Consider the following 11950-nt stretch of genomic DNA (forward strand, 5'->3'; position numbering starts at 1 on the left):
CTACCCCTCGTTTAGAGGCTGTACAACTGGATTTGTGTGTAAATAATTGTCTCTCCCACTGTATTTTTTCAACAACTTGGTGGCAATATATACAATTTAGTTTTTTACTGGAGTACATTATTGCCTTCTTATCTATTTTGTTCTTGGGAAGCCCTAAAAATCAGAGAAAAGATGGATTTTCAAACTATGCGCATAAATTCATTTTCACTGTAGAATCCTGATTATTATATATATTTTTATCACACCCAATGTAATATATCCAGCCTTGTTATCTATTCTGTTCTTTAAAGGCTTTGATTGTATGTAATTATTGCATGTATTTTTAGGTTGATAATTGTCTTTCCATGCGGTGGATTGATTTTTACATTAGTGGTGCTGCCTCTGAGGTATATCTTGAATGACATATTGCTATATATTGCAGATTATTATATTACATTTAAGACAATGTACAAACAGTATTTTTTTTCTTTAAACAGAAATACTCGTAAAATATTTAGCTCCAAATCATCGATTTTTGCATCCAGAGTTCCGTGATTTAATGTCATTCAGGGAAAATCTGATCACACAATATTATTTAACTTCATTAAAGTCAAATAGAGTTTTTATTGGACAGTTTGTCTGTTTTTTCTTTTAGTTAATTTGGTCTCTTCCAGTTCATTGTTGCAGCATTTCTTCTCAGCACAGAGTTCAGCAATCAGTCAGACTTTATGGATGATACTTTGACATCTTATCACCTGTTTTTTATTGATGTTGCTCTTTGTTTGGGCGGCGCTCCTTCCTATGTCTGTTCAACCATGGAGGCTGAACAGACCTGAACCCTCCCTACTCTCCAGCAGACTCCAGCCTCCTCCCCTTTCATAGATCTACCAGCTAAAGGGATTGGTGTAGTCAGAATGCTGACAAACCCAACTGCGTGCAAAGGTTGAAGACAATAAAGTTGGGTTTGGCCTCCTGTGTGACTGTTATTTGCTGCCACGTCCGTAGTTGCTGAGGGGCAAAATGGCGCAGCGAGGAAATCCGCTGAATTCAGAGAAATTCTCTTGTTCCATCTGTCTGGATCTACTGAAGGATCCAGTCACTACTTCCTGTGGACACAGCTACTGCATGGGCTGTATTAAAGCACACTGGGATGGAGAGAATGGTAAGAGAACCTACAGCTGCCCTCAGTGCAGAAAGATTTTCAAGCCGAGGCCTGTTCTGGAGAAAAACGTCCTGTTAGCTGAGTTAGTGGAGGAGCTGAAGAAGACTGGACTCCAGGCTGCTGCTGCTGCTGCTGATCACTGCTGTGCTGCTATGCCCTCCAATAACAAGGAGTTGAGTCAGCTAAACATCCTGCAGAGAATCCAGGACAGACAGAAATACGTGAAGCTGCTTCAACAGGAGCTGGAGGCCATCAATGTCTCTGCTGATAAAGCAGTGGAGGACAGTGAGAAGATGTTCACCCACATGATCCATCTCATCCAGAAAAGACACTCTGATGTAAAGCAGCAGATCAAATCCGAGAAGGAGACTGAAGTGAGTCGAGTCAAAGAGCTTGAGGAGAAGCTGGAGCAGGAGATCAGCGATCTGAAGAGGAAAGACGCTGAGCTGAAGCAGCTCTCAGATGCACCAGATCACAACCAGTTTCTCCACAGCTACCCCTCAGTGTCAGCACTCAGTGAGTCCACACACTCATCCAGCATCAACATCCGTCCTTGGAGACACTTTGAGGACGTGACAGCAGCTGTGAAAAAGCTCAGAGATCAACTACAGGACATTCTGAGGGACAAATGGACAAACGTCTCACTGGCAGTCGCTGAAGTGGATGTTTCACAGTCAGAACCAGAACCAGAGAGCAGAGATGAATCCTTAAAATATTCAAGAGTAGTCAGTCTTGATCCAAACACAGCACACAGACGGCTGTTATTATCTGAGTGGAACAGAAAAGTAACAGTAATGGGACGAGAACAACGTTATTCTGATCATCCGGACAGATTCACTGAACGTTGGCAGGTTCTGAGTAAAGACAGTCTGACTGGACGTTGTTACTGGGAGGTGGAGTGGAGAGGAAGCGGAGTAGTTGTAGCAGTCGCATACAAGAATATCTGCAAAAAAGCAAACTTACATAAATGCGGATTTGGACAAAATGACAAATCTTGGTGTTTACGCTGTGACACCAACAGTTACAAGTTTTTCTACAACAGCACTACCACTAACGTCTCTGGTCCTCAGTCCTCCAGAATCGGAGTTTATCTGGATCACAGTGCAGGTATTCTGTCTTTCTACAGCGTCTCTAAAACCATAACTCTCCTCCACAGAGTCCAGACCACATTCACTGAGCCCATCCATGCTGGAGTTGGGTTTTTAAATGTTGGAGCCACTGCAGAGTTCCTTAAACTCAAATAGAGTAATTCCAGCGTCTGAGGATCGGTTCATGTTCAGCCCTGATTTAAGTTTATGATATACGGTTTACTTCTGTAGCTGAAGTATTAGTCAGTGAGATGATAATGGAACTGATTGATTCTGAAATGTTTTAGTCATTTTTAAATCAGCTTCTGAAACATTTGTTGATTTTATTTTTCATATCTGACAAGAAACTGAATGTTTTGTGGGTTTTGGATTCAACCCAATGAATTGTTGAGCTGTGGGGGATTCAAATATTTGTTTGTTTTAGTATTTTCTGATATTTTAAAGTCAAAATGATTCCCAGAGAAAATAATCACCATGAAATAATCATTAACTGATGTCCTGTAATCCATAGTTTCATCATTTCTGTTTGATATTTTGTGTGGCAGCTGAGACTATTGTTGATGAACAACCAGTTTGTCTGAATGTATTTGAGTCAATGTGTAATTTTTTTCTGAGATTTTATAACACAAAAATGCAAAAAATATCAGTATGTGACAATTTAATCACACCTGTTGTATACTGTTATATTTTAACCTGTTCATCTATTCTACTGTTTGAGGCATCGATTTTCTGTAGTTACTGTAATTTGGTTCTGCAGTTTTTATAAATGAACTGAGCTTCTAAATTGATTTTTATATTAGCTGTCTCTGAGATCTATTTTGTATGATGTTTATTTTTTTCTAACATTAAAGATTATTATTAATTTTATTTAAATGGTAGGACCTGCCTAAGACCTTTTTTTTTATATTTTATTTGCACAATTTAACATTTTTTTTAAAAAATTTTTAAAAACTAGACTATGCATATATTGAAATAATTTTCATTGTAAAATCTTAAAGAATTGTTATTATCACACCTAATGTACTGAATTATAGCCTTCTTATCTATTCTACTGCTTGAGTCTCTAATTGTATGTAATTATTTCATGTATTTTTAGGTCTATAATTGTCTTTCTATCTTCATGCTGTTGACATGACATCTGCTTTGTGTGACATGAATACATATTTTTAGTGACATTCAAAAAATATATATGAATTTAGTCTGTATGGTAGAACCTTGCTAAGATATTGTGAATATTTTTTGGCACAAATGTATATTTTTTGAAAAATAAATTTCAAAATATTGGGTTATGTATATCATGCACGTCTGTTTTTGTTTTTTTTACAGCACAATCTTGAAGAAGCGTTTAATTAAATGAGGGTTATGTCATCATCTCCCATAAATTTATTAAGAAAGTCTTGTTCCATTATTCCAATGTATCCCATTTGTGACATTAAAACACATTTCACACAGGAACTTTTTATCTTTTATTTTTACTGTACAGTGTTTTTATTTCCTACATGATGATTTTACCACTGTGTTAGCATAGGTGAGTGACATAAGTGCTTTTGTACATATGTGAGTTCCAACTTATAGCAAAAATTGCGTCACGACGCGGCGTAGGAATGGAATTCTGGCATAAGTCGAGACCCCCCTGTAGTTTTTATTTCACCTGAAAGATTTGTTTTCCTAATTTTAAACATGATGCTCACACTTTCGCTTTCTGAAAAATGTTTAGATAAATACAGGCAAGTTTAAAACATGATTACTCTACCAAGGAATGTGGCGGAGTTATGTGATGATTGGCATACATTTGTCCGTCTGTCTGTCTGTTAGCAACATCACTCAAAAACGGACTAACAGATTTGGATGAAAGTTTCAGGGAAGGTCAGAAATGACACAAGGACCAAGTGATTAGATTTTGGCAGTGATGCGGCTTATAGTCTGGATCCATGGATTTGTTAAAGATTTCTGTATCATTGTGAGATAGTGGCATGGTGTCACTGTAACTATGACAACAAGTGAACACTACGTCAGCTGCCTGCTGATGATCACATGATTGTGATCCTACTACAAATCCATCCCTGTGGACTTATCGGGACTTATCCGTCATTAATGACACAAGGAGCAATTGATTAAACTGTGGAGATGTTTCTGAGTCCCATCAATTCATGCCACCCACTACATATTTAGTTCACGCTATTCAGTATCCGTACATAACGTACACATGAATAACACACACCTTTGCTCAGCGCAAGGTCACTTCTTTTTAAAGATTTCATCCGTCGTAAATGATACGACTGAGCAGCCTTGGTGGAGTACTGCACTCTCTGAGTGCTTTTCTTGTCTTTATTTTATTTTATTTTATTTTTTTAGTATTTTTCCCAGTAGATGATCTCATATCCTGTTTTTCCTGTGTATTTGTTTTATTATACTTGTCTTTAAATACAATTTCATTAAAAAAAAAAAAAAAAAAAAAGTTTTTATGAAGTACGGAAACAAAACAGACCCAAGACTAAAGACTAATATTTTGGCATTTGACTGTTCTCCTAATAAAGATAATAAAGTTAGACTGGTGGAGCTTCAGTTAATTCAGCTGCGGTTCAAATCAATTTATCAACATACAGCTGAGCGTAAAACAACCGTTAAGATAGTGGTTGTAAAACTGTGCACCATTTCCTCCCTTTTATTGTGTCTTTATCTTCGTGTGTTTGCAAGTGTGTCTAGCAGGACACGATAGCATCACAAGACAGATGCCGGCATAAAGTCGAGCAGATAGCCATCTGCCTGTCGGAGAACCCTTCAGTTGGTCCAGTGGGGAAACTCAAGCAACCTTGTGGCTTTTTTCATGCCTCTTCCTGTCTCCTGACAAACAAATACATGGCGGCAGGAGCGCATTAAAGCATCCTGCACGGCTGTGGCGCTTTGAGAGAATTGTCAATAATCACACTGGCAAACAGCCACAAGGACACAGATTATATTCAGACTCATCTGCAGCTCCAGGACCCTTTTCAGCAAATTAAATGGCTGAACTGTAAAAGTGATGGTTGCTGTGATTACAGAAGCAGAAGATTCGAATCTCTTTAAATATTTTCAATCAGGAAGTTGACTTTCAATAGTGGATGCTCAAATTTGAATGGTAAATAGGCTTAAAATATGCATTCAGGTAATTCTTATGTGTAGTTTAAGTGTGCTAAAAATGGCCCTGAGTACAATTCATATGAAGAAAAAGTGAGTTCTTTTTATTTTTAATAAGTTATGAGATAGTTATTGGACATAAGAAAAGAATAATGCAACAACCTGGAAGTGTCATTAATAAATGTAGTTTTTAAATGAAATATAATATAGATTACTTATGTATCTTGTTCTTGGAAAGCACTAAAAATTGAAGAAAGATGGATTTTCAAACCAAAAACTCAGCTTTTGTGTATTTAATGTCACGTTTACCATTTATACTGGATCTTAATCACAGTTTTACGGCTATGAAACTGGATTTATATGTAAATAATTGTCTCTCCCAGTACATTTTTGCAACCGCTTGGTAGAAATACATATATTTTTTGTTTTTTAATGAAGTACATTATATGTGTATGTGTATTTAATGCCATATTTCCAAGTATATTTGCTGATATAATGGATCTTAATCACAGTTTCAAGGCTGTAAAACTGGATTTGTGTGTAAATAATTGCCTCCCCTACTATATTTTTGTGACAACTTTGCAGCAATATACATACATTGTGCTTTTGAATTTAAGTACATTTTAGCCTTCTTATCTATTTTGTTCTTTGAAAATGGAGGAAAAAGGGGTTTTCAAACCATTCTCAAAAAACAAATCTCAAATTTTCAATCAGGAGGAGGATTTTCAATAATGGATGCTCAAATTTGGATTGTATATAGGCTGAAAATATGCATTTGGCTAATTCTTATGTGTAGTTTAAGTGTGTTAAAGATACCCTGAGTGCAGTCAATGTGAAATGTGAAGAAAAAGTGACTTATTTTAGTTGCTGGACATAAAAAAGAACAATATTCAAGATAAGTGTCTTCCATTACATATAAACATGCTCCATTAATGTGTTCACTCTCCATATTATGGGCTAAAAGTGACGATCATTGCGATTACAGAAGCAGAAGATTTGAGTCTCTTCTGCTTTTCTTCCAAAATAGAACACTTTAATTGATGACAGAAAAAGACGAACCTTAACTGTGCTTAATTATAACGTGTGGTATCGTGGCCTGTGCTGGTTTACGGATTAATTACTTGTCCATACCTACAGTGAGAACAGTGTGAGCACAGTGGAATCCAGTGGTGAACAAGGTCAGCCTGTCTTTGTATGAGTGTATTTTTGAAAAAGTTGCTATATAGACTCCCCCACAGATGCTTTGCACGGAGAGAACCACAGTTAATACATCTCACTTTAAACTTTTGCAGCGGGGCTCTGAGGTTCTTTGCAGCAGCTTCCCGAGTCGCAGCGCTCTGCATTATGATGTCAACTTGATAAATATGACATCACAAGCAAACAATGCAACAAATGGATAAAGCCCTGCAGAGATTACTCACACGGGTCGGAGGTTTCTTTGGTCCTTTTGTGTTTGCTCCAGTGCATGAAACTTGCACAAGATGGAGAGCTGCATTGAATGAACATTAAAATAATATGTTTTTGTGCTGAATTTGCAAGAAAAATATGTCAAAAGCTGCAGAAAAAAACAGACGTTTTGTGTACAGGTGCACATGAATCACACAATATTTAGTTTTTCTGTTTGCTTGATTTAGCTTTGAATCTCCAGTGGCTACAGAGAGAATAATTCAAGTGAAGTGTATTCATCTGATCAAAGCGAGCAGCCTGTTAAAAAGACATTAAGCTTAAAAATCACCTGTCTGACTTCCTTCCTTGCAGCAGCCATCTTGTCCTGGAGTCACACGTCCAGAGCTGCTCTTTTGTTGGTTCACTGAGTAGGTGGGACCTCAAATTTAATTGCAGGGTTTCCTCTACATTCAAATACCAGCTGCCACTTCTTCAAATGTATTATTTTCTTTAAAAATTGTCGCAAATACACCACCGCCGCATGTAAACTACAGCGCGACCTTGAAAGTGACGTCACTTCAAGCACCCAGGCACCAGGTCAGAGTCAGAGTCAATGTCGCTAACGTGAGTAAACTATTGATAGCATTAAGCTAATATCTACACAACATGTATGAATAACTGTTGACTGCATTTTCAGATGAGCTTGTTCAAATACATATTTTTTTAATGGTAACATTCAGCCTTTAGAAAGCCATTTTCAACTGGCCATTCCATAAATAGGTTGTACAAGGAAAATCTGCAGTCAGGTGTCATTTGTTTACGTTGCCACGGCTTCCATTAAAAATCAGCTGTTTCCAGCTAGAATAGTCATTTACCACATTAACAATGTCTAGACTAGATTTCTGATTGATTTAATGTTATCTTCATTGAAAAAAATGCTTTTCTTTCAAAGATAACTTTTGAACGCTAGTGTGTATGTATGAGTGTAGTGGGAGAGAAGTGAGGGGATGGTTTGTTCAGAACTGTTTGATAACAGTTTGTTAAAGTTTGTTTTCTCTTGCTATTTTCATTTTTGGAGATTTGCTGTTTGTTTAAAAACTGCAAATAAACAGCTTCCTGGACACTTTATTTTTTTTGTTCCTACACCTGCAACACCTATAAAGAACATAAATTCATGGCAAAGAGACACCAATAAGGTGAATAAAATCAGTGTACGACAACAAAATGAAAGCAGGGAATGCAGGGTATCTATTAACCTTTAGAACCTGACGTCTAAATTCACATCCGTTGTTCTCTGTTGAGTTGCTGCCCAAGTATTTATTGCAACAAGGTGTGGCTCCTATAAACTGCAAGAATACTCACTGCTTATCTGTGCAACAAACATAATCTTGTAAATTATATTAAGTTTAATCACAGTTACACTTGTGCATCCATCTGTACACGTTACTGAATTATTCATGAATGTTTCAGCAGAATTTGACTACATTCTTGTTTTTGTCATTATGAAAGTTAAGTGTAAAAGAGCTAATTTGTGTGATTAAAGCGAGCAGGCTGTTGAAAAGGCATTACATTTAAAAGTTATCATTATTTATCTTGATAGATGCATATAATGTATATCTATTATCGACACAATCTTTATTCTTTTTGATAATTGCATTTTGATATTTTGATGTTGATAATGTTTTTGGTGTTTTTATAACTGTATATGTTTATTATTTTTTGACAATTGCACGTCTGATATGTTAACTGTATATATTTATCTTTCACAATTGCATGTCCTTCTTTTCACGGAGCAGGTTCAACAAACTCTGAGTTTAACCCTGAACTCTGAGTTGATCTACTCTGAGATAGAAAACTCTGAGTTTCCCTCATTTCAGGGTTAACAAACTCAGAGTTTTCACTAAACCTGCTTCGTGAAATGGACCCCTGGAGTTTAAACAGGAAGCAGCTTCCAGAGCAGCTATTTTATTGGTTTGCTGAGTTCATGGGATGTCAAATGCAATTGGATAACAGATGTGTCCTGATTTGCCGGTTTAAACTATCAAGGAACACCCATTTCCCGTATCTATGAATGTACTGGGGAGGAAGCTGGGGAACGTTTTTTTCAAATAATGCGGCACAAAACTGTTGGATGCAACTTGCAACAGTTTTCTTCTACTGTTGTAAACAGCAACAGCTGAACAAAAAAATACTGCAACTCATTTCCGATTAACATGTTTTAAATCTTGAAAAATCCACAAAACAGCAGTGTTCTGTTCATTTCAAAGTGAAAAATCTGGACTGTGATACGTTCAGTAATAAAGCTTTTATGTATTCTGAAAGCTTTAAGTATTATGGATCTGCTCGTATGATAATCCAGCTATTAGTGCTGACTGTCTGTGACCATACATGGGGTTTACATGTAAACTCAGCTGACAGTTGTATTTTTTTTAGCTCATGCGTGTGATTCCCATCCATCGTTATAAATATCACTATCAGCTCTGTTGGCATCTATATGTTAACACCATCTGTTGTTTGCCCACATGCAGCTTAATCCCATCACATATCATAAAATAGATCCAGTGTTAGACCCCACAGCTTTGAAAAACCTGCCTCGGATGAATGGAAATATCCTTTTCTGAAAGACTTTTCATGCACAAATGACCCGTTGGGCTGTATTTTGCTCACACTGAAGCCTAAGCACTAAACGGCAATCACAATCTAGAGATCCGTTCACCAACAAGTTGTGGAACAAGTTCTGAACCTGTGAAATGTGAAAAAAAGTGTTATTTCCATTTTTATCCAGTTATTAGGCAGAAAAAAAGAATAATATTGCAGATAAAGTGATAGACAGCTTTCTTCCATTGCATGTAAATGTTATTATCCTATTCCATTAACTGGCTCACTGGCTAGAATATGGCTTAATGTCAGTTGTTATTGTGTGTTTCTTCTTTTTTTTTTTTTTTTAGAGAAAATGTGCATATTTGTATGTGTCTAACATAAGAGACATCAGTGCTTAAGTGCTTCACTCAGAGCCTATTTCAGGGAGGATGCAGCTTCAATAACCTGCATAAAAAATACACTTTTATATCCAAACGAACCAACAGAAAACCACACACAAGCTTGAACACAATGGATTTATATGCAAGCATGATAGGACAGAGGAAAAAAGGAGCGCATGGAGATGAGTAAAGAGTTTTTGATGACCTTTTGCTTTAATGATTTTGCTTGTCCACGTTCAGACCATCCAGACTCAACTTATTTTTTAAATTAATGGGCAAACAAATTCTTTTTTTCCCCCTTGAATCACGGGAAGACAACAAAAAGCAAATCAGCCGGATTGCAAAAAGTCAACGTCTCAGTAGTTTGTTCAAATCAGCAATACTGTGCATGACAGTGAGATCTCAGTTTACTCCAGGAATATCCATCCATCTGTCACCTATACCTGCTTGAACCCACAGAGGGTCACTGGGAGGACTGGAGTCTGTCCCAGTTGGTACTGGGAGAGAAACTGGGGACATTTTGTGAATTTAGAATAATTTATTAACCAACCATGCATGTGGACTTCAGGAGGAAGCTGGAGAAAGCAGTCCACCAATCCAATTACAAAAACACGATAAAAACTTTCAAAAATAAAAGCATACAATTAATCAAATCCTGCAAATTGGGCACATAATATCTATTAATGATACCTGTATCTGAGCTTTTCTGAGCACACTCAATACAAAACTTGCCATAGAGGCTAATTTAAATGATCAACTTTGTTTTGTTGATGTTTTCTTTCAATTTCTGGATTTTTGGGGTCCAGATAATGTTTATTTTGCTTATTCAAGGACCCCAGAAATAGCAGGAACACGTTGTGGTTTTCAAGCAAACAATGTTTTAAAATGCTGCAAATGGAGCACATTAGAACTTTTTTTTGGAGTATCTAATAAAAGATTTGACATAAAATCTAATACAAATGCCCAACTTTGTTAAAGGAGGTAAAGCATAGAAAAAAACCTTAACTGTGTCAATGTGTCCATGGTTATCTTGATCTAGAGATGGAATATTCCATGTGTAGGAAAGGCATTCAAAATAAAAGCATACAATTAGTCAAACATTGCAAACTGGGCACATGATATCTATTTATTATAACTGTATGAGAGCTTTTTGGGAGTATCTAATACAAGACTGACTATAAAGCCTAATTTATATAGCCAACATTATGATGTGTTGATGCTTTCTTTCAATTTCTGGATTTCTTGTGTCCAGATGTTGTTAATTTGCTTCTTCAAGAACCCCAGAAATAGAAGGAACATCTGGTGGTTATGAAGATGACATTAAAGGAGATTAAGCATCTATATAAAGCTGAATTGTTTCCATGTGCTTCAATGATAATCTTGATCTAGAGATGGAATATTCCGTACATACCTTGAAGCTAAAGGTCTCTATAACCAACCTTGGTGACACTGACTCGTCTCATTATTGGCAGATCCTTTCAAAACTGCACGTAAAGGTTCCACTTTGACAACATGTGAGGGTTTTAGATCATACCTTCTGCTCCTCACATGTTTTATGCACCGCGGCCTGAGGATGAAGCAGCCATGTACTGCTTTATCTCATCTCCACTGCATTAAAACGGCAGCGGTGTCTGCTGGGTCGGGCAGGGTCGAGGCCTCGGGGGGTTAAAAGACGAAACCCACGGGTCAGATACCCTCGCCTGCACAGAGATTCCCACGGTTCAGGTCCTGAATCCTGTAGGAAGATTAATCGGTGTAACATGAATGGCTTCAAACACTCCTCTTTCCGCCGTTCTGCAGGAAAACATTCTTAATTGTTAGTGTGGCAGCTCTAGATTGTCATATTTTTCACATGTTTAAAGCAGCTTGTTTCCCTTTTCACCAAGATAATAGTTATTTTGGTTTCCTCCCGCAGTCAGGTAGCATTTCGTTTCATCCAATTAGCTGAGAGTGACAGCACAGAATATAAGAGAGAAGCAACATTTTCCTGCACAGAACCTTGTAAATAACATCTCTGCAACTGTAAATATTCAGCGGCGCTATGACAGTTTCATAATTAGAAAATCGATGGCTTAAACCTCACTTCTTAGCCCCTTTCACCTTCCTTTTTTGCCCCGTCGCTTATACCACTGGAGACAGCAGTTTCCTCGTTTGCCACACAGGCGTTGTTAAATGGAAATTTCTGCTGAATCAATGCAAATACAGAAGCAGTAAATTTAGCTCAGAACCCAAAGTCC

The 11950-nt window shown here is 37.1% G+C and overlaps 1 protein-coding gene across 1 annotated transcript; it reads left to right on the top strand.

The window, feature by feature from the left end:
- The first annotated feature begins 925 nt into the window (after window positions 1-925).
- Window positions 926-3684, top strand: LOC111566776 (tripartite motif-containing protein 16-like protein). Its single transcript, XM_023267526.3, has one exon. It carries the CDS (start codon window positions 1000-1002, stop codon window positions 2383-2385), a length of 1386 nt encoding a protein of 461 aa, XP_023123294.1. The 5' UTR covers window positions 926-999; the 3' UTR covers window positions 2386-3684.
- Window positions 3685-11950: the final 8266 nt, after the last annotated feature.

Source organism: Amphiprion ocellaris, chromosome 16 (genome assembly GCF_022539595.1).
Source record: "Amphiprion ocellaris isolate individual 3 ecotype Okinawa chromosome 16, ASM2253959v1, whole genome shotgun sequence".
Taxonomy (NCBI): Eukaryota; Metazoa; Chordata; class Actinopteri; family Pomacentridae; genus Amphiprion; species Amphiprion ocellaris.